Source organism: Staurois parvus, unplaced genomic scaffold (assembly GCF_062004578.1).
Source record: "Staurois parvus isolate SC_StPar_1 unplaced genomic scaffold, SC_StPar_1.0 ptg000101l, whole genome shotgun sequence".
NCBI classification, from domain to species: domain Eukaryota; kingdom Metazoa; phylum Chordata; class Amphibia; order Anura; family Ranidae; genus Staurois; species Staurois parvus.
Genome location: NW_028317897.1, coordinates 572,741 through 596,378, shown reverse-complemented (window position 1 = coordinate 596,378; position 23,638 = coordinate 572,741). Strand labels below are relative to the sequence as shown.

Sequence of the window (23,638 nt, the reverse complement as noted above, 5' to 3'; positions counted from 1 at the left end):
GCTTCTGGCAATCTTTGGGCTTATCCTTTATCCCTTTTGCTGCCAGAGCTGTTTTGCGTTTTTGCACACATTTAAAAAAAATCATTCTAGACCTGAAGATTAGACAAAACCCCCAACCATTATATATTTTCTGAAATCAGAGACCCTAGAGAATAAAATAGCAATAGTACCAATATTTTTATGTCATACGATATTACCACAAAAAGCAATACATTATCCAATTTTTTGGTAAAATATAAAAGATGAGGTTGCATGGAGTAAATAGATATCCAACATGTCAAACCTTAAATTTGTGTGCGCTCATGAAATTGCAACAAGCTTTAGTACTGTATATTTCTATAGGCGACGCTTTTAGAGCCCCTTATCAGTTTAGCATTTCAGATGAGGTCTGGAGCTAGAATTACTACTCTCCTTCTGGTGTGCGTGGCGATATGTAACGTGTATTGCAACTGTCATTTTCATGGGTAGGCGCCCCAGCGTGTAAAATTACATTTGTACGTGCGTACATATGTGGGGGCCCTCGAAACTTTTTTATGGGGGGGTTATATGCTTGCGTGTAACAATAAGAAAAAAAAATACTTTTTTGTTTTCATCACATAGGGGACAAAGTCAGGACAAGAAGGGAAGGGGAGCGGATGTGTCCTATACCTGCCGGCACCCACTGAACTGGTCCCGGGCCCGCAGATGGGCAAGCAGAGCCCGTAAGACAGTGGGTGGAGGCTGGCACCATTGTGGGCTGTGTGGAAGCAATCGGGCAGCAGCGCAGTTGCCCAAATGCTTTCACCTAACAGGCGAGCCCTGCTGCTTGCCCACAGCAGGGCTAAAGGTTAAAAAAAAAACTACCTGCCCAGTGCCTGGAACTACATGTCCCGGGCGTCGGGCGATATGAATTGAACATCCCTGTTGAGTTATTTTCTGAGAGGGATATATACCATTTGCTGTTTATGTGTACCCTTCTATGTGTTATTTGGATGACAGTATAGCCTATACTGCTAGATTCACAGTTGTGTGTTTAGCAATGCATGGTAATGTGCAGGTTTATGTTCATTATGGTATGTTGTCATTCATTCAGAATGGCAATCCAGTGCATTTATAAAGAAAAAACATAATCCTGTGTTAGAACGTATCATAGCACACTCTCTGTGTTGTGATGCACTGGGCTGTCAATCATTGTGCAGACGTGTTGAAAGCACATGCAAAGTAAATGAGCTGCCTTACTACAGTTCCCTACAAAATTTGTAGTTCTGTGAATTCAGTTCTGATATTTACACAGCAAAGCGCAGTCTACCAAGGCAGGAGACCTGCAGGTAATTAACAGTCTTGTCCTTCCCCTAGGCTGTGACTGGACACTGAAAGGAGAAGCAGCATCTCTCTGTCACTCTGCTCTCCCCTTCTATCAGAGGGTTTGTTAGCATTGGATTGGCTATTGCATTCTTTATGAATGTGTTCACGTTTGCTTTATAAATAAAATTATTCTTACCAATGGTTGTGCATTTTGATAAATTGATCCTGTGTTCCTGGCATCTTCTGTACAAGTATTTGAATTAGGGGGTTGGTTTCAGGCAGGAGAAATTTTAATCATGATGTAGTATAGATATTTTGGTAGAGATTTTGTATATAAAAGTAAGGTGACACATGTAAATAGCGAGCTTTACATACACTGTCATCAAATACATAAGAATCGATAATTCTATCCTTCTTGATCTGTGGGCTTATAAGGCTCCATGCACACTGGGCATTTTAATAACGCTGCTAACATTAGCTGTGTAAAGTCACGTTAAAAATGTGAGTTTTTCAGTGTTTTATTTTTAGTTTTTTGGCATTAGCGTTTAGCTGCATTTTTTCACATTTCCGTTTTTTAGTGGTCTTGGTTTTTTTTTTTGCTAAAAAAAAACAGCCAAAACCACCGGTTTGCCGCGATTTACTGCGGTTTTCAGAGTCAGTCCTCATGCACACTGGACGTTTTTACAGCGGCTGTTTTTGGCTTTTGACATTTTTTTCTACAGCCAGTAAACTCCCCAGCATGTTATCCTATGTGTCCATGTACACATAGGCTGTAATCAACATTTTTTGGCAGGGGCATCTTTTGGCTAGAAAAACTAGTGGGTTTCTAGAGGAGTTTTTTTAGCTGCAAAAAGGCTCTAATGCTGAAAAATGCGGCAAAACGCAGTAGACCAGCATTTTTGGACCTCTTTTATGAAAAAAAAAAATGCTAAACACCACTGAAAAACTCAAGTTTTTAACGTGACTATACACAGCTAACATTAACAGCGTTATTAAAACGTCCCGTGTGCATAGAGCCTTAGAGCATTTTTACAGCTAGAAACTCCTCTAGGCTGGCCATAGACGGGTCGTTTATCAGCCAAATTTTTGGCCGATAAACGAAAAATCGGTCGTTGCTGCCACCAATGTCCACGAAGAAAGGCCGTTTTTCATGGATTTTCCAGCATGACCAATAAAAGTAAACGAGAAGATCCACGAAAAACGGCCAATGGGCTGGCCCCACTAACGGCGTGAATATTGGCCGATTTTTCATGCAGACGAAAATTCAGCTGATAAACGACCCGTCTATGGCCTGCACTAGAAACCCACTAGTTCTGGGGTTATTTCCAGCCATAAAACATTGATTAAAATCTATGTGTGCATGGACACATAGGATAACATGCTGGGGAGTTTACTGGCTGTAGAAAAATATGTCAAAAGCCAAAAACAGCTGCTGTAAAAATGTCCAGTGTGCATGAGGACTAACTGATAACTTTTTCTAGGTTGGCAATGTTCAATGTATTCATAAGATAACCCAGTAAACAACCAGTGATAACCTTATCCCAGGTTTTGATCACAGCTTTTAGCTAGATAGCATTGTGGTTAAAACTACAAAGCACATACAATGCAGTCAGAAAGTATTCAGACCCCCTTTATTTCAATTCTATTATATTGGAGCCTGATACCAGTTGTTTAAATTTATTTTTTTTCTCCTTAATCTACACTCAGTACTCCATAATGATAAAGTGAAAATAGAATTTTAGAAATGTTTGCAAATGTATAAAATGGAAAAACTGAAATATCAAACAAGTATTCAGACCCTTTGCAACAACACTTGAAATTTCTCTTGATCAATGCTGAGAAGTTTCTACACCTTGATTGGAGTCCACCTGTGGTAAATTAGACTGATTGGACATAACTTGAAAACGCACATACCGCTCTATAAAAGGTCTCACAGCTGACAATGCATACTGTATCAGAGCAAAAGCCATGAGGTCAAAGGAACTGCCTGTAGATCTCAAAGACAGGATTATTGCAAGGCACAGATCTGGGATACAAAAAATTCTTCTGCACTGGTTTCCAAGGTTACAGTGGCCTCCACAATTCTCAAATGGAAGATGATTAGCACAACCAGGACTATTCCAAGAGCTGGTCGCCTGACCAAACTGAATAGTCAGGGAAATAGGGCTTTAGTATAGAGAAGTGACCAAGAACCCAATTGACAGATCTCCAGAGATCCTGTGTTGAGATGCGCCAAAGTTCCAGAAGGACAACCATCACGGCAGCACTCCACCAATCTAGGCTTTATGACAGAGTGGCTAGATGGAAACCTCTCCTCAATGCAAAACACATTAAAGTCTGTGCCTTTGCAATAATCCTGTCTCTGAGATCAGCAATACAGTTCCTTTGACCGCATTGCTTTTGTTCTGCTACAGTATGCATTGTCAGATGTGAAGTCTTTTATGACCAGTTCACAACCAGTGGTTGTCAATGTCATAGTTCACATCAGTGCTTGCAGTTCCAGTGTGTTCCGGTTTCAGAGCAAAAAAAAAAAAAAAAAAGTAGGACAGGCTGCATTTGCTCTTGCACAGATCTGTACTGGAATGCAGTAAAAATCACCAAAAAACACACTGGAACGCACACGTCCATATTTAAATTAAAGAAAAAGAGATGGAAAAAAATGAAACGAAATGCATCAAAAACTCACCAGAATGCGCCAAAAACATGGATGAAAAAACACATCCGGAACACATCTGGACTGGGTTTCTATGGTGTGAAACGTCCCTTAGAAAGGTGTGTGCCTTTCCAAATCATCTCCAATCAATATAATTTACCACAGGTGGATGCCATTCAAGGTATAGAAACATCTCAGTGATGATCAAGAGAAATGGGAGGCACCTGAGCTAAATATGATGAAAAGGGTCTGAATACTTATGCCAATGTGATATTTCAGTTTTTCCATTTTCATATATTTGCAAACATTTCTAAAAATCTGTTCTTACTTTGTCATTATGGGGTACCGAGTGTGGATTAATAAGGAAAAAAATATTTTAAAGAACTATAGTATCAGGGTGCAACATAAAATAGGAAATAGTGAATGGGGGTCTGATTATTTTAAGACTGCATATATATGTACAGTAAATATTTTTTGCTTCGGTACTTACAATCCAGCAGTTATTGTGTGGAAATTTTATAAATATTTAATAACTTACCAAAAATTGTTTATGGGCAGTTTTAAAACAGTCATCAATTAAACATTTTAGCACTCCATGAATTCCCAGTAAAATATTTAAAAGAAGGAAATGCAACCCCAATAAAAAAACAATACAGAAAAACATATTTTAATGAGAACAAGTTAAGAACTAGACTTGGAAAATCCTACGTTTTTCTTCTTTACAAAGCAGAAACAGCTATACGTTTTCTTGTATCTGTTCAAATTTTACTTGCAGTTTATCTGTACTTTCTTTAAGGTCTTCTACAGACTCTTTTATAGATTCCAAATCTTTGTCATGGGTTTCTATTTTCACAGAATATGCTATCAAACTATCTACTGCTTCCCTCAACCTCTTCAAGTCAGATTCGAGTTTTGTAATAGAAGTTTTCAAGCCATCCTCATGTAATTGGTCAGATGGTCCAGAATTTCCAAGGTTACTCTTCCACTGCTCATAGTCATACTTTAGATCTTCTATCTGTTGCTTATGACCTTCAAGAGCACTTGTGATCTCCACTTGTAATTTCGGAATATCAGGAGTAGCATTTGGAAGGTCGGCAAAGGCAGATCTCAACTCTTGGACCTGTTGGGACAAAGCTTCTTGAACCCCCTTTAGCGCTGACAAGGTCTCAGTTGCTTCAGGGCTTTCAGGAGTTAAGTGTTTCAAACCAGCAAAAGCTTCTTCAACAGCATTCAACCTCCTGTTGTATTCTTCAAAACTGGTTGCCAAAGATTCCAAAGAAGACTTTTCAGAATTCAAAGCCTCAATTGAACTTTCAAGAGGTGTCAGCCTCAACTCAACACTATCTTTATTAGTTTTGATTTCCTTAAGCAAATCATTGTTTGTAGATACATAATTGTTTTCTATTTCTGTAACAGAAGATGAAAGTTGTTCAAAGTCTTTAAGAACTCTGTCTAGGTTAGCTTTCAGGCTGGACTTTTCTGCGACGATTTCTTCCTTGAGATCCACTACTGTGGCTAAGTGCTTCTCAACATCTGTTTTTAGAAGGTCATGCTGACTTTTGAGCACTGAAATCTCATTGCTATTGGTGGTAACAGTATCAATATTGATGGCATTGCTCATCAGCCAGTCAACTGACTCTTCCTTGGACTTAAATGAAGCTTTTAACTCAGAGAAGAGTTCTTTTAACCTCTTGAGTTCATCAGTGATTGAATTGACATCTCCTAAAGAAGCTATTGTAGCCTTCACATGGTTTATCTCATCCTGGCTTGACTTCTGTACTTCAGTAAGGTCAACTATGTCGTCATTTATTGATTTATTTAATTCTGTGAATTTTTCCTTCATGGTTTTGTCAAAGATGTCCAGATCTCTTGCCCCTTGGTCCTTCACATCTTGAATGACATTTGACAGGTCTTTCTGAAGTTTCTTAAGAATAACACCAACTACATCAAGCTCCTTTTCGCTGTTTTTGATGGAATTATCATGACTCTGTTGCTTTTCCTGGATATCTTTAGAGATAAATTCAACTCTTCCGACTGTTTTTTGAAGTATATCCACCTAAGCAAAACAGAGAACATGAAAAAAGTTACAACCAACAGCCCAAGTTTATATACACTATATTGCCAAAAGTATTGGGACACCCCTCCAAATCATTGGATTCAGGTGTTCCAATCACCTCCATGGCCACAGGTGTACAAAGTCAAGCACCTAGGCATGCAGACTGCTTCTACAAACATTTGTGAAAGAATGGGTCGCTCTCAGGAGCTCAGTAAATTCAAGCGTGGTACCGTGATAAGTTGCCACCTGTGTAATAAGTCCATCCGTGAAATTTCCTTGCTACTAAATATTCCACGGTCAACTGTTAGTGGTATAATAACAAAGTGGAAGCATCTGGGAACAACAGCAGCTCAGCCATGAAGTGGTAAACCACGTAAAATGACAGAGCGGGGTCAGTGCATCCTGAAGCGCACAATGTGCAGATGTCACCAACTGTCTGCAGGGTTAATAGCTAAAGACCTCCAAACTTCAAGTGGCCTTCAGATTAGCACAACAGTGTGTAGAGAGCTTCACGGAATGGGTTTCCATGGCCGAGCAGCTGCATCCAAGCATTATATCACCAAGTGTGATGCAAAGTGCTGGAAGCGAAGGTGTAAAGCATGCCACCACTGGACTCTAGAGCAGTGGAGACGTGTTCTCTGGCGTTACAAATAATGCTTCTTTGTCTGGCAATCTGATGGACGTGTCTGGGTTTGGCAGTTGTCAGGAGAACGGTGCTTGCCTGACTGCATTGTGCCAAGTGTAAAGTTTGGTGGAGGGGGGATTATGGTGTGGGGTTGTTTTTCAGGGGTTGGGCTTGGCCCCTTAGTTCCAGGGAAGGGAACTCTTAAGGAGTTTTAGACAATTTCATGCTCCCAACTTTGAGGGAATAGTTTAGGGATGGCCTTTTCCTGTTCCAATATGACTGCACACCAGTGCACAAAGCAAGGTCCATAAAGAAATGGATGAGTGAGTTTGGGGTTGAGGAACTCCCGCATGGACCGCCAGACTAGAATGACAGATCTGCCGCTCAGCAAGGCAGTCGTCCCGGCAACCGATAACATCACGCATGCGCCTTTGCCGGCTCCCGCTCCCTGCCTGTCCACAAGTGCACACCCCGCCCACTTCAGCAAGAATCTCAGCTGCCTTCAAGGTAGGGCGTGTTCTTTCAGGGGCACTCTGATGGGCACATTTAATGTTAAAGGGTAATACTGATGGGCACATTTAATGTTAAGGGGCACTCTGAAGGGCACAACATAAAATGTGTACATTAGAGTGCCCCTTAATATAAATTTGCCCATCAAAGTGCCCCTTAACATAAAATTTGCCCATCAGCATGCCGCTTATTTTATGTTAAGGGACACATTTTATGTAAGGGGGCACAATGGTGGGCACATTTTATGTTAGGTTGGCGCATACTGTGGAAAGGGGAATTCTGATGGGCACATGATGGAACGGGGTACTTTTGAGTGCACTCTTGACGGGAACACCTGATGTAAGGTGGCACTGTGATGGGGATACCTGATGTAAAGAAGCACTCTGATGGGCACAACTGATGTGATGGGGATACATGATGTAAAGTTGCAGTCTGATGGTGACACGTAATGTAAGGGGGCACCATGATGGGCACACCCTATGTAAGGTGTCACCATAAGGGGAACCTTATATAATGGGGCACTCTAATGAGGACAACTGATGTTAAGGGGGAACACTGATGGGAGACACCAAATGTAATGGGGCCTTCTGATGCATAAAGCTGATGTAAGGGGGTACTCTGATGAGAATGCCTGATGTAAGGGGGCACTCTGATGGGAACACATTAATTAAGGGGGCGCTCTGATGGGGACACTTGATATAGGGGGGTACTCTGACGATGGCAACTTATTTATGGGGAAGTCTGATGGTGGCACCCAATGTAATAAATTACTCTAGAGGGGGAACCTGATGTAAAGAGGAACACTAATGGGGACATTTATTTTTGGACCTCGGCCAGAAGAAGATTTTACGGGAGCCAATGACTGTATGGCTGGGTGGGCAGGAGTGCACCCCCTACCTGGAAAAGCAGCATCACATACATATATATATACACAATTCTGTGCAGCCAGCCCGCACTGTAGCAGTAAAACTACAGTGCCTGGTCAGCAAGTTCTTAAGAACAAATTATACACAAGGCCCATTTTATGAAATCTCAAACAGATTCAATTTTCAATTCAAAACCTACTGTTTGGTAAACAGAGGGGCTTTGTTCTCATCAACATTTCTTCTGACCACATAAAGGATGCAAGAGGCATGTTAACTAGCAGTCAGCTGTGTTTCTAGCAATGTGCTTGAACATCAAAAGCCAGAAACTATTTTTAACCAGTCCCATACCATGTCCACGCATAATTAGTTTTTTGTTGTGTCACTTTGTTACATATTCTGTTCCCTGCAAAATTACACACACACTTCACCACAGCCATTGTTCTAGCTCCACAAAGATGACCTCAGGCAAACAGCTTAAATACACATATGTGAACTAAACTGCCAACAGATTAATAATGTTATCCAGCCACTACACTTTCCATGCTGTAAATACACTGAGGATACATTCCAGGTGCACAAAACAAAAAGGTATGCAAAGTCTGAGGTTTTTATATTCAGAAAGCATGAGCACAAAAGACTGTCCCCTACCAGAAAGGATCCTTGCTCTCTGTTGAAGCAGCAGTCTCTCTGCAGAGACACACCCCTGCCAGAAACCTATAACTGCAATTTGCAAATTTCACATTTGCTGCTGATTGGAAAGCTCTAACTCTGGCTCAGCAGGCATGTGTTAGACCTCTGCAGAGAGACATCTGCTTCCAAACAGTGCGCAGGAATACGTCTCTATAGCACGCTGGCAGAGGACAGACGTTTCTACTTAAATGGTGGGTGTTGGAAACAATCTGTAAGAGTTTGCAGACCATAAAGCGCTGTACACATGAGCCAAATATTGGACAAAATTAGCCGGTGCAGTAGAAACCAGTTGACATTTGGTATGTACAGGTCCTCGGCTGACAGAAGCCAATCTCTTGCCCGGCTTTTGTCAAACAAGCATGTTGGAAAACCAGCAGCCAATCGGCATCCGCTGTGCTCTGGTAGGGGGGCAGTCCCCCTGTCAGAACACAACAGTACAGCGGGGAGATTGCTGTACCAACATTGCATAGTTAGTATAGAGACCTCCTCAGTGTTTTTTTTTTGTTCAGTATGCTGGGTTGAAAGGAAAAAAACAACTTACTGTGAGTGCCAGGCATTTGTTTTCATGTACCAGAATGTTTGATATTTTAACCACTTCCCACCCATAGGATGTACCCATACGTCCTTGGATTTCAGTGGCTATAATGGGACCATGGCTGCAGTCGTGACCATGTGCTGAGCCGTGCTAGGAGAGGTGATCAGGGCAGAGTATAGAGGAGGAAGCTCACCCTGCACATGTGTCTACAGTCTGTGAGCTGGGATCTGTCACTGGTATCTGGATGGCGGATATGGCGGAGACTGGTCTGAAACACTAGTGTGGATGGATCCACATGGTGCTATGAGGTTAAAGTGAAATTTGAGGATACTGGCAGAAAAAAACTCATCCCATCATACAGTCTTCTTGATGATTGTTACTAAGGCAAAAGTTATTTTAAATCTTGGTAAGGGTATTTACTCCTTACTTTAGTAGAAGTGTACTCTGTGGTGTGTGTTTTGAGCACAAAAAGAGTGATTCACTTGCACGGCTTTTCACTACACATTGTGTATTTGCACATGTGTTTGTATATTTTTATGTTTACACTTTTTTCACTTGGGTGAAATATCACTGGGTGATCTTTATGCAATTTCTATTTATTAAGGATAATGCACTATGTGGTTCTTATGTTTTTGTTTTTGAGGTAAATCAAGTTGCTGCAAGAGGCTGAGGATTTGAACCAATTTGTGGACACTTGGATTGATTTATTTATTTATTTTTTAAAGGGATATATGATTTTTGCAAGATTTTTTGATTTATCTTTGGGACTTTATTTTATTCACAGATTAGAGGAAAGGTTTAATCTTATAATTATTTTTATCACTGAGCATATTATTGTTTAAAATATATAATGTTTTGGGATTTTATGTATTTTTCTAGCAATAAAAAAAAAATGCTGATTTCTATATGTAGGAGAGGAACGTCAGAGATTTCAAAGGATGAATCTTTCCAATCATCCTCCACAAGAGGTGTTGCTATGAAATGAGCAAATGCCACTGATGATCCAGATACAGTACTATACAGTGGAATAGACTGCAAAAAGCCCACTTTACTATTGGTACAAACCCAATAATTCCTTATAGGGTACATATCGTGCTTGTTCTGCTGTTAGACCAACGAGTAGACGCTTTAATGCTCTGCAGAATTCTGGCTCTGAACGCTAAGAAAGGATCAGCAGTGACAACGGCAATGACTGCAGAAAAAACAGCATTCCTGCATTGTATTGACAGCTCCAGCACTAAGATTGGACAGCTCATGAATGATGTCACAGGTTCCATTAATCAACGCAACCATAGATTTGAAGTCTGTCTCTGTCTGTATGCTTAATCACTGCAACACCAGGTATTCTGACACTTCTCACATATATGTAAAAATGTAAATTCTACTTCGAACCCCCAAACATTACATATACTGTATAATAAAATGGTGGGTGTTGCAATTTATGTCACATGGTATTTGCTCAGTGATTTTTTTAAACTTATTTTTTGGGGATAAAATACACTTTCATGAGTTTTATTGCACAGAAACCCTATACAATATACAATTTTTGGTAAAATATTAAAGATGATGTTATCCTGAGTAAATAGATACCCAACGAGTCATGCTTTAAAATTGCGTACGCCCATGGAATGGCGTCCAACGACACTACTTAAAAATCTCCATAGGCGATGCTTTTAACTCATTTACAGGTTACCAGTTTAGAGTTACACAGGAGGTCTGGAGCTAAATTATTAAACTCACTCTGGCATTCATGATCATACCTCACATGTGTAGTGCGATCACAGTTTACATATGCATGAGGGACATACGTATATGTTCACATGTGGGGACTGGGGCGATATACATTTTTAAATTATTATTTTAAAACGTTTTTCTACACTGTCCCTTTCATTTTTTTTTATCTTTTTTATTGCTATCAGAAGTGATGAACAACATCCTTGGGGTTGCATGGGCCATGACAGGTCTCTACTCTAAGGCTCCATGTACATGGGATGTTTGGAAAACACTTCTGAACGAACGATGGAAACTGAATGCTGGAAAATGTAGGTTAAAAAAAGTCTGTTTAGCCACGTTTGCATACCACATTTATGTGTGTTTGCATTTAGAAGCGTTTTTTAAAGATAACCTCTGGAGACCTTCCAAAATGCCCAGAATGCACTGAAAAACAGTAAAAATTAACTATTTCAGACATTTTGAGAGAAATAGAGAGAGCAGAAGCAGAGAGAGCAGTATATGTTGAGATTAGCGGGTTTTTTTTTGTGGTGTGTTCCAGCTTATTTCTGTGCAGAAATTATTGCAGCAGTGTAACATATTTTCTTTCATTCGAAATCTCAAAGTATAGTGTACCAGGTCCATTTGAGTACTGGGAAACCACTTTGCATGCATATTTCATGATGAAAAAAGGCTCTGGACAGCATCTGGAATGTAAGAGTTAAAAAAATTTTCCCAAACGCAAATAAACGCGTTTAGCTGCTTTTAAAATGTTAATAAAATCTACTCCTGAACGCATGTTTGGTTCAAAGAAATTCAAGTGCATGTAAACGACATAGTGTACATGGACACATAGGAAAAGATTAGGCAAAGTTCAGGGGCTGTTGAAAAAAATGCAGAAAAGCTCCTAAACATGAGTTTATCAGCTGCAGTGTACATAGAGCCTTAGACCCCAGATCTCTCCTCTGGCCTCCAATGCAGCTGCAGGCACAGATCAGTCTGATCGGATGCTTTCCTGGCTCTTAATGGCAAGATAAACAAAGAACTGAAACTGGAAGCGACAAAATCTTCAGTTCCTCTCTCTGTGTAGAGCAGCCGATAAAGCAATGTTCACAGGGAATCACAGGCTGTACATTTTGATACCAGGATGACACCTGTAGGTGCAGGCATCATCCCGATATAACCACTTCACCTGGGTGGACACTATGGGACTGAAGGGGTTAAATAAATGTATTTTCTAATGCCCATTAGCTCTTTATCATCAGTGGACTTGTCAACATCAGGAAGCTGGCCCCAAGCATAGATATGCAGCTGACATTAGAAGGAGTGCATGTAGACAGGAAGCAGCTGAATAAGGCTGGAGGAGATCAGCAGCACTAAGATGCAAAAAAGGATGAGATAAAAGAAAAAAAAACAAACAGCATTTTGTGAAAATACTTATTATATTTTTTTAAATACATGGGATTGTCTATGATACACAGCACTGTAGTAAATTAAAGTGCCAATAAACAACATCCTTGTTCTCCAATAAAAGTATACACACCCACTACTTAATAATGGCCCTTTAGTCTATTTTTCATGAGATTGTTTCCTACTATGTTTTTCAGCCTCCCAGTAACACTCTCTGTGAGCTCTTGAACCTCTCCTGTTCCCCCCTCACTTCTGTTTGTTTGGAGTGAGCAGTGTGGTCATGTGCACTGTTCTATGCAAATTACAAATCCCATATCCTAGAGTTCCTACTCCAAATGGGAGCAAGCAAGACAGGGTGGCTAAGTTCCTACATACAGTGGGACCATGGGGAACCAAAGAGACCACAGGCTCTGTCACCAACTGCAGGTAAAAACTGTCACAATTTCAGGTAAAGCATGGAAAAAAATCTATTTGTTTAGATGCTTGCCTGGTAGTATTTTTCCTTTCTGTATATTTTCATTTATTTGCAAAGTAAACATTTACATACTGCAGGAAGAGATCATTTCCTAGCACAGACCCCCCCCCCCCACCTTCTTGCATGTAATGGCCTGCTACTGTTCACGGATTGTTTAACTGTTGTCTGTGCTGGCCCAGCTGCTCTGCACCTCCCCTAACCTCCCTAAAAAGCCTTTTATGCAGCTGCTGGGGGAGGAGTGAAGTGAAACACTATAGAGTGTTCCTTAAGTGACAGCTCTGGGTCTGCTGTCTGCACATCCAAGATGGCAGCACCCAGCAGGCTTAGGGCTTCTGGATGTCTACACAAGGGGGGCAGGTCCAGGTAAATAACATGGATAATATACAATCAAGGCTCATATAATCTTCTAGGAAGAATTTTGTTGAAATTAATGAAGTGTACCAAGGCCTCTTTATGCAATGTGAAGGAGACATTTGCAGGATATACAACAGATTTTTTTTCTGTTGCAGATGCATTAAAAATGAATGCATATTTCATTCATTCAATGGATCTGCCTATCCTGTGTAAATGCGCAAAACGGAATATTTTAAAAAAATATATTGAACTGGAGAACATGGATGTGAGGTAGCATGTAGCAGTGACCAAACTTGCATGATCGCACCTAGCTCCATGTGATTTATCAGTACAAGATTCTACTGGTGTAGCAGAGGATAGGAAGAGAAATGGAGTTTAGCTTTGAAGGATAAGTTCACCTTTGAGAACATATTACATGTTCCACCTGTTTTTATGTAGCATGTTCCAGCTCCTGCAGCCTCTCCCTGATTCCCCCCCCCCCCCGTGACAGCAGCCAGGGACCTTCTTACTGCAACCGCTGTCACCAAAGCAACATGGGTCATGGCGGGGCTCCACTCACATGGCCACATCATTCATTCACAGAGTTCTGTGAATGAATGAACTACAAGTACCAACATCCTTTGCAGTTGACGGCTTGCAGTTCTCAATGAACCAGCGCACTCTTGAGCACTCCAGTAGTCCATTGATTCTTTCTGGCAGTGTGTAACTGATTGCCTGTATGAGGTACGGGCAGGAGCCTTGCACTGCACCTGTGATCTGCTGATCACGGATACAATGTTTTACAAAGGGCCAGTTTACTCTCCTTCAGGCTTTAGGGGGGCCGGACTGTGGCCAGTGAGTAGAAAATGGCTCTGCAAAAGTGGGAGTAAACCCTGCCCCATCATTGGTTTTACCAGGAGGAATAGTGCCCCATCATTAGTTTTACCAGGAGGAATAGTGCCCCATCATTGGTTTTACTAGGAGGAATAGCGCCCCAGCGATGGTGTCAGTGGGAGAAATAGTGCCCTAGCGATGGTGTCAGTGGGAAGCATAGTACCTCAGCGATGGTGTCAGTGGGAAGAACAGTACCCCAGTGATGGTGTCAGTGGAAGGAATAGTGCCTCACCATTGGTATCAGTGGGAGGAATAGTACCCCATCATTGGTATCAGTGGGAGGAATAGTGTCCCATCATTGGTATCAGTGGGAGGAATAGTGTCCCATCATTGGTATCAGTGGGAGGAATAGTGCCCCATCACTGGTGTCAGTGGGAGGAATGGGGCCTCATCACTGGTGTCAGTTGGAGGAATAGTGTCCCAAGGGCCGCACAGAGGCAAGCAAAGGGCCACAGTTTGGGGACCACTGCTTTACAGGCTCCTAAAAAAAATTAATAAATGCACTTTTTTTACCTGCAAAAAAATCTGCATTTTTAGAAAGGTGAACATAGCCTTTATTACAGAACTCCACTCAATATGGAGCAGGGCCCTCCTTACCCCCTTGTATTGTTGCTGTGTTGTCTCCTGTTATATTGTAAAGTGCTGAGCAAACTGTTGGCGCTATATAAATCCTGTATAATAATAATAAATAATAACAAAATAAGAAAGAGAAAGTAACAAAAAGTAGCCTTTTCTTCAATATTTAGTCCAGATTTTTTTTCTGCCACTAGATGTCCTGAAATCCAGCACTATGTAGAGCTTATCTCTCTGCTCTCTCCTACCAGCACACTTCTTGAAAACACGTGAACAGATTTGCTCTTTGTGCTGCTTCTTTCTCCCACACTCCAGCCCTGCTGTACAGGCCACTGACAGGTCATCTTCGGGTACCTAGACTGTTTAATGATGCATTAATGGATTACATAGCTGCATTCCTCTGTGTCTTTTATATCTGCCTGGCATTCAGTTATAAACCTCCCAGTAGCAAGAGATTAAAAATTGTCTTTGTAACCATGTAGCTCAGTCCAGGCCCTCCCACCATTTCTATACATCTACATTTCTAGACATCGTTTGTTGTATCTTTTCCCACAAGGAAGCAGACACTTCCCACCCAAACTTCCTGCATGACAGGTTTAAGTAGCAGGGAGTCAACCTATATATGCATAACTGAGTATGTTTGCACATAACCAGCAAGCACTGGCTTCAATGACACTGTGTGGCCTCATTTAAATATATAAGGTACATAAACATTCCCTGCGATCCTGGAGGTGGGTGGAAGTATGTATGTTCCCCTCCCGTAAGTGACACAGACATCTGCTGCACTAATGTCAGCTGCACTCACGGCGGTTCAGCCTTTACATTCATTCCAAGCATTGGTGCATGTACAGAAATACCTTACCCATCCTGCCTTCCACTTAACTTATTTACGTAGGATCCAAAAATACACCTGAAAAAAACGTCTTTGCTAAAAGGTTATGTCAAGCGTTGTCATTGAATAGGACAGAAGCTAGAGGTATAGAAGGGACAACCTGTTGTCTGTATGGGGGGGGGGGGGCAGCAGCAGCATCTTTGGGCAGGAGGAGTAAAAAAAAAAAAAAAAAAAGAACTTGGCATATTTTTCTGGTGCTTATAAGGATACTGATGACCTCTAGTAGGGGTCACTGCGCTCCCCAGGTGAAGCCATATGTGGTCTACATAAACCAGGGGTGGACAAGCGAAGATGGAATTCAAGAGCCAGTCTGTCCAATCCAAGAGCCAGCCTGATTTGTTTTTAATTTTTAGGGGCCAGCTCTATTTACAGAGAAACTTTCAAATGTTATGTGCCAGCTGTCATTTTTAGTGAGCATTGGCTACCTGGCCCCTGGGATTTGCTGAGTCCCAGCAACCAGGGTTTCCTCTTCAAATCCCAACCACGACACTACCTGCCTGGAGTTTGCATGTTCTCCCTGTGCCTGCATGGGTTTCCTCCAGTTAGGCTAGGTTCACATCTGTGCAGGTGGTGCTGCTGCGGGACCCACACAAATACTGGCAGCCGCAACCACCCACACAGAGAAATGGGGGACCCATGGGCAGGTGCCAATAATCACGCACTGCAAATCACAACCGTACTGGGAACCTCAGTTCACCTGCAGGCTGCAATTTCAAAAATAGTGCAGGGACTTCTTTCCTGCATGGCCCAGCCCAAATGAATGGGCTCTGGTGTCCGCGAACATCGCGGCCCATGTGGCCACACAAGTGTGAACCTAGCTGGTAGGTTAATTGGCTCCTGTCTAAATTGGCCCTAGTATGTGTATGTATGAATGTGAGTTAGGGACCTTAGATTGTACACTCCTTGAGGGCAGGGACTGATGTGAATGTACAATATATATGTGATGTGCTGCGTAAATTGGCGGCGCAATATAAGTACCTGTAATCATGGTGGATTTGATTTAAATCAAACTGATTTAAATCACGATTTAAATCACTAGTCAGTAAGGCTTGATTTAAATCCTAGTTTTCTACAGAAAGACTAATTCTTGCTGGTATAACTTTAATATGCAAGTAGATGAAGATTTTTAGAATAACAACTTTTCATATTAGTTTTTTTATCGCCAGTTTAATAGGTTAATCATTCATATTTGGACAACTTTTCTGTTGTACTTAGGAAGGAGAAAAATAATCATTACCTTAATAATAACAATTTAAATAGGTTTATTCAACTGAAACAATAACATTCCAGCATATGGTATTTGCTTAAACATCCATGTTTGGTAACTAATTTGGCTAAACAAAATATATATATTTTAAGAAACTTAGACTGCCAGCCCCTTCCTCCTCACACTTAGTTTCACTTTCTTCTTGTGCAGATCTATTCCACTCCAAACAATCAGAAAAATATTGTTTCTATTCTATTCACTGAACTTCTTGAAACTTAGCACTGAAGGGGTTGATTCTGTATTCATAGGTTTGTAGAAGTTAGGATTAAGGTCTTTTTCTTAACTCTGTTCATGTTATAACATTTTTGCTGTGAAGAAGAGGCATGTGATCTCCGCTGAGTCAAATTCAGTTTTGAGAACTGCAAAAGTAAACCGAGCATCTGTGATAATATCTTGTAGGCAGAGAAACTGCCCAATAATCTTACAAAAACCTCTGGAAGAGCATGACATTGTGAATGGATTCATGGAATTTATTTACCAAAAAAATTAAAGATATACAACCTTATTCTACATAATTAAAAAACTAATCTTTATTTCATGATGGAATATCCTTTGGATGGTAATATATTTTCCTCAAAAATTCGATTTAAATAAAAAAAATCCGATTTAAATAAAAAATTCCAATTTAAATTTAAAAAAATCCGATTTTTTTTATTTTTTTTAAAAAATCATTGATTTTTATCCACCCTGCCTGTAATAATAAATAAATAAGCCATCACGAAGTGTCATGATGCTGCACTTAGGCTGCTTTCAGAATGATGTGGTGCAGTTGGACTGAATGGCGGGAGCAGCGCTGAATGCCTGAGCGTTTGATGCGAGTTAACGCCGCTTTCCCATAGGTCCTGCCGTTTTGGTGCTCTTTCAGAAAGAATAATAGAACTCTATGGGAAGATGCAGCTAACCCACGGGCACACTGCGCTGCTCCCGTGGTCAGAAGGCATTGCATCAGTCTGAAAGCAGCCTTAGCAGTCAGGACCAATGAAACAAGGGTGTGTTATGGATGCTGTGTTGTATAATCAGGTGGATGTGTGTATTCTATAAATGTAAGGGTACATTCACTGTTGTACTGGATGCATGAGAGCAGCCACCCAGCACCCACATCATTTAGTCTTTGGGGAGCCATATTTCTTGGACTGTCAATGTAGGAGTGACCTGTCACCCAGCTAACCAGCACTATATACTGAGATGCTCAGCTCTGTACACCCTTTCAAGTGGGGCGGGGGGGGGGGGGGTCACTTAGCAGGTACTAAACAGATATCTTTTCTACATCCAATCGCCAAGTCAAGGTGAAGCTTGCCACAGGGCACAGGGCACTCCAACTTAAAGCTGAACTTCACTCTCTCAAACATGGACTACTTGTAGTCTTTATGCTGCTAGTATTAGTAAATAGATAGGAAAGTAGATCATATTTACTTGTTTTAAACCTTTTTTTTTTTTAAATTTCTTCAGTTATTTCCTGGCTTCCATACCTAGGCAAATGATGTCATACATACCAGGAGTCATCGGGAGGGGTTTTCTCAGCTAAGCACACCCTCCTGCATGCATGCCTAAGCTAAGGGCAGATGGATTCCAGGAAGTAAATGCAACATGAATCATCTGCCCAAACACAAGATGGCCACTGCCAGAAAAGCTAGGGGGTGTTTTTTCAAAGTCATTTCTCAGCAAAATAAAGTATGGAGACATGGATGGATGGGGGAGCTTGTTTTGACCATTAAAAATGAATTAAATAGTGTTTTTGGTTTATGGTGCTCAGATGCGGTGTAGTTCCACTTTAGGCTGGCCACAGATGAATCGAACCCTGGCTGGTTTAGCAGGGACTGACCAAGATTCGATCCATGTATGGGCAGGCTGGTTATACTGAAATCGGAGTTACACTCACCTGTCAAAAAAATAAAAGTCAGCAGCTACAAAAACTCTAGCTGCTGACTTTTAAAAAAACAGCCACTTACCTGTCCCTCAGTCCTGTGGTGTTTCACCGGCCGTCCTGTATTCCAGGAGGCCGGCATCTTCAGTGTGGGCACCCGACTGTGACAGCTTGCGGCTTCACAGCCGGGTACCCACTGCGCATGCGCGAGTAGCGCTACACTTCATGAATGGTCCTGTAGTCTTCTGGGACCTGTCACGTGTCCCAAAAGACTACAGGGAGGGAGGGAGGACACCTTCCGCTTCCGATCGCCTAGGCCAGGGGTAGGCAACCTGCAGCTCTCTAGCTGTTGTGGAACTACATTTCCCATGAGACATTGCAAAATTGACAGTTACAGCTATGACTTGCAGAGGCATGATGGAACTTGTAGTCCTGCAACAGCTGGAGAGCCGCAGGTTGCCTACCCCTGGCCTAGGAGATCGGACCGGAAGTGGGAGCGGGTACCTGTAAAATGCAGGTACCTGCTCTTTGCCCCCAAAAGGTGCCAATCCTTAATGGGGAATGGGGAAGCAGTGCTTAAAGCGGAACGTCCCCTTTCGGGTGGAGCTCCGCTTGAACTTGATCCATCAATCAACTTCAGTACAACCAGCGTGTCAGACTTTTTGTATGCAATTACTGCCGATGACTATAGAAGCCAGCAGTAATCATTGCGTTCTGTTGGCCGGGAAGGCTCCCCACTGGCACAACACCATATTGCTGCAGGAGGGATTCCCCCATCAAAACTGATTGTCTTTGTCAAGTGATTTTCTTTCCTTCCACCGGTGTTTGTAGGAAAGAAAATCAAATCATTCATGACTTGCCTTAGGTAAAGACAAATAGATCCCTACAGAGTTCTCAATATAAATCATCACTACCATTAGTGTACATGGTCACTGCCAACCAATTCTACTGCCCCCAAGTTCCCCATGTCTGACTTAGTTGCTGTATTTATAAATATGACCAAGAGCAGAAATTTCTGATCAGTACAAGTCATATCTCAGACCATGGTAAGTTCAGTCATGCAATGGACGGACTTCAAGCTGACCACAAATTACAGTCTAACCATTCAATCTCCTTTGTAATTCCTCAAACTATACATAGTATGGATAGGTAGATGTGACTCATCCAGTCAGAGATTGCCTTGTATTCATTAAAGAATACAAGGAGTTTTGTGAATAAGGGCAGTGCCACCAAGTGACCCCCTGTGGTTACTATGCAGAAGAGCAGCCGCTTGGCACTGGACCCAGTAGTACTGTCCAATATTACAGAGATTTCCAGGAGCCCCTTGTTGGGAGTGAACATGTTATATTATATGTCCCATGGAAATATGCAATAAAGGTAATACTTACACTTCAGCTTTAAAGTGACACTAAAGCTTCATTTTGCACAGAGCAACCCCAATCCTCTTCTTTTCGGGTCCCTGCCAGAGCTTCTGGCCCTCCCCCCTAAGCAGAGCCCCCAGGGAACACTGCTTTCCCTAGGGGCACCACTGCTCTATGTGGCCATAAGACACATACAGCCCTGCCCCCCAGGGTTTCTCCTCATTGGCTCACTGGCTGTGATTGATAAGGTCTCAGCCAATGAGGAGGAAGAGTCCCCAGACAGCAGAAGCTGTCAAGAACGTTGCTGGATTGAAGGGGGCTCAGGTAAGAATGGGGGGGAACTGCACACAGAAGGTTTTCGTACCTTCATGCATAGAGTACATGAAGGTAAAAAACCTTGAGCGTTTACAACCACTTTAAGATCGGTGTTGCAGAGAACACACATCGGCCACATACATTTCTGTATGCTGAAGGAATGCTTGTGGTTTTGCACACAGACGTGAAGGGGGACTGATGCACATGTTTTGTACACTGAGGCAGCCCGCTCATTGTGAACAGGATATCAATGGAGTAAAACACTGACCTGTCTGATAAAAACATAAAGCAAGGCACACAGCATCCGGGTACAACAAAGAATGAATTGCACCACAATGCACACATACAGCGTGTTACTACGCAATGGTGAAATGAGCATTACCCAATGCTGGTGAACACAAGCCCCATATTCTCAGGCTCACTCAATACATTGGACCAATGATAATCTACAAAGTGCCATCAGCTAATCAGCAAGTTATTCCTCATCAGTACAAGGGACTGAAGCTGCCGCCCCTATTTGAAATATAGGCGGTCCAGCAAAGATTGGACAAAGGTTAATCAGTGTGTGGCCACCTCTGCTAGACAGACGTCCATCAGAATACGTCCCAGTGGGGGGTGGATTCCTCTAGTCACCTCATTCTGTGGATTCTTGGAGGGACAAAAAAACTAACTGAATGGTCAGCTTGACACTCAGCAGTACAGGAAACTGCCACTGACCTTCAGTCCAATGTACTCACCTACAGTCCAATATACTGCCACTGACCTTCAGTCCAATGTACTCACCTACAGTCCAATATACTGCCACTGACCTTCAGTCCAATGTACTCACCTACAGTCCAATATACTGCCACTGACCTTCAGTCCAATGTACTCACCTACAGTCCAATATACTGCCACTGACCTTCAGTCCAATGTACTCACCTACAGTCCAATATACTGGTACCCGGTACTCCGGCATACTGGCACCCAACACTCCTTCAGTCCAACGTACTCACCTACAGCCCAATATACTGCCACTGACCTTCAGTCCAATGTACTCACCTACAGCCCAATATACTGCCACTGACCTTCAGTCCAATGTACTCACCTACAGCCCAATATACTGTCACTTGGCAATGCAAAACACTGCTCCTTGGTACTCCGGCATACTGGCAATCGGCACTCCAATACACTGTCCTGACCTGCAGCGAGCCCACCCCAGCCCCATAGAGCAGTGAGGTAGGTGCCCTCCCCTCATAGAGCAGTGAGGTAGGTGTTCTCCCCCTCATAGAGCAGTGAGCTAGGTGCCCTCCCCTCATAGAGCAGTGAGCTAGGTGCCCTCCCCTCATAGAGCAGTGAGCTAGGTGCCCTCCCCCTCACAGAGCTGTGAGCTAGGTGCCCTCCCCCTCATAGAGCAGTGAGCTAGGTGCCCTCCCCCTCATAGAGCTGTGAGGTAGGTGTCCTCCCCCTCATAGAGCTGTGAGGTAGGTGTCCTCCCCCTCATAGAGCTGTGAGGTAGTTCTCTTCTTCCTATAGAATAGTGAGGTAGGTGTCCTCCCCCTCATAGAGCAGTGAGCTAGGTGCCCTCCCCTCATAGAGCAGTGAGCTAGGTGCCCTCCCCCTCATAGAGCAGTGAGCTAGGTGCCCTCCCCTCATAGAGCAGTGAGCTAGGTGCCCTCCCCCTCATAGAGCTGTGAGCTAGGTGCCCTCCCCCTCATAGAGCAGTGAGCTAGGTGCCCTCCCCCTCATAGAGCTGTGAGGTAGGTGTCCTCCCCCTCATAGAGCTGTGAGGTAGGTGTCCTCCCCCTCATAGAGCTGTGAGGTAGTTCTCTTCTTCCTATAGAATAGTGAGGTAGGTGTCCTCCCCCTCATAGAGCAGTGAGCTAGGTGCCCTCCCCCTCATAGAGCAGTGAGCTAGGTGCCCTCCCCCTCATAGAGCTGTGAGCTAGGTGCCCTCCCCCTCATAGAGCTGTGAGCTAGGTGCCCTCCCCTCATAGAGCAGTGAGGTAGTTCTCTTCTCCCTATAGAATAGTGAGGTAGGTGCACCCCCCCCTTCCTATAGAGCAGTGAGGTAGGTGTCCTCCCCCTCGTAGAGCAGTGAGGTAGGTGTCCTCCCCTCACAGAGCTGTGAGGTAGGTGTCCTCCCCTCACAGAGCAGTGAGGTAGGTGTCCTCCCCCTCATAGCACTTACCTGCTTGTTGAGGTTGTGGACGGTCTCGGCCAGCTCCCCCTTCTGCTCTGACAGGTGGATGAGTTTAGTATTGATGGTGGAGACCTCGTCCAGCAGGGAGTAGAGCGCCCATCCTATACAGGCGGCCATGGCCAGTAGCAGCCCATAGCGGACAATGGAGAGCAGAGTGTGGAGGAGCCCGGAGCTCCCCGGAGCGGAGCCCGCCTTCCCGGGTTTGGGGTTCTTCTTGGGCACTTGGTCATTGACCACAGCCGGCGGATGGCTGTCCGGAGAATTGGCCTTCCTGTGCCGGGCACCCGTCATGGTGAGCGGAGGGCAGAGCTCTGGGTTCCCCGCCGGGCGAGGAGCCGAGTCCAGAAAGAGTTAGTAAAGTTACGGGGAGTGAAGGAAACGTGTCCTCCCTCCTCCTCCCCCTCCCATCACACCCAGGCCGGCCCCTCTGTACGGGGAGCGGGGGGAGACTGCCACGCACACACTCCCTCCCCGAGCCGTCCTAGGTGTGAGGTGAGGGGGCATCCCCAATCCGACACCACGTCACGGGAACGTGTCCTAGTCTACTACAGTTACTACCGCGACCACTGCTAACACTACTGTCACTATCAGGGGCGGACTGACCATTTGGAAACTCGGGCACTGCCCGAGGGCCCGGGGTCAGTAGGGGGCCCCATGAGATGCCTCTGGTACCTTTTTCATAGGCTTTTTTGAGTTTGGGCAAGGACACAGGGGCCCCATGATCCCTTATTGCCCGGGGGCCCCATGAGTTGTCAGTCCGCCCCTGGTCACTATTACTACCGCGACCACGAACACTGCTACTATCACTACTATTATCACTATCATTATACTACCACTACTATCACTATACTATCCCTACCATTACTACTACTATCCCTACCATTACTACTACTATCACTATACTATCCCTACTATCACCACTACTATCACTATACTATCCCTACTATTACTACTACTATCACTATACTATCCCTACTATCACCACTACTATCACTATACTATCCCTACCATTACTACTACTATCACTATACTATCCCTACTATCACCACTACTATCACTATACTATCCCTACCATTACTACTACTATCACTATACTATCCCTACTATCACCACTACTATCACTATACTATCCCTACCATTACT

The 23,638-nt window shown here is 43.2% G+C and overlaps 1 protein-coding gene across 1 annotated transcript; it reads right to left on the bottom strand.

Moving 5' to 3' along the window:
• Positions 1 to 4,588: 4,588 nt before the first annotated feature.
• On the bottom strand, positions 4,589 to 22,861 carry CKAP4 (cytoskeleton associated protein 4). The gene is made up of 2 exons (XM_089671188.1): positions 22,484 to 22,861; positions 4,589 to 5,993 (listed from the first exon to the last, which is right to left on the bottom strand). The coding sequence occupies exons 1-2, from the start codon at positions 22,784 to 22,786 to the stop codon at positions 4,674 to 4,676; spliced, it is 1,623 nt and encodes a 540-aa protein (XP_089527314.1). The 5' UTR covers positions 22,787 to 22,861; the 3' UTR covers positions 4,589 to 4,673.
• Between the last annotated feature and the right edge of the window lie 777 nt (positions 22,862 to 23,638).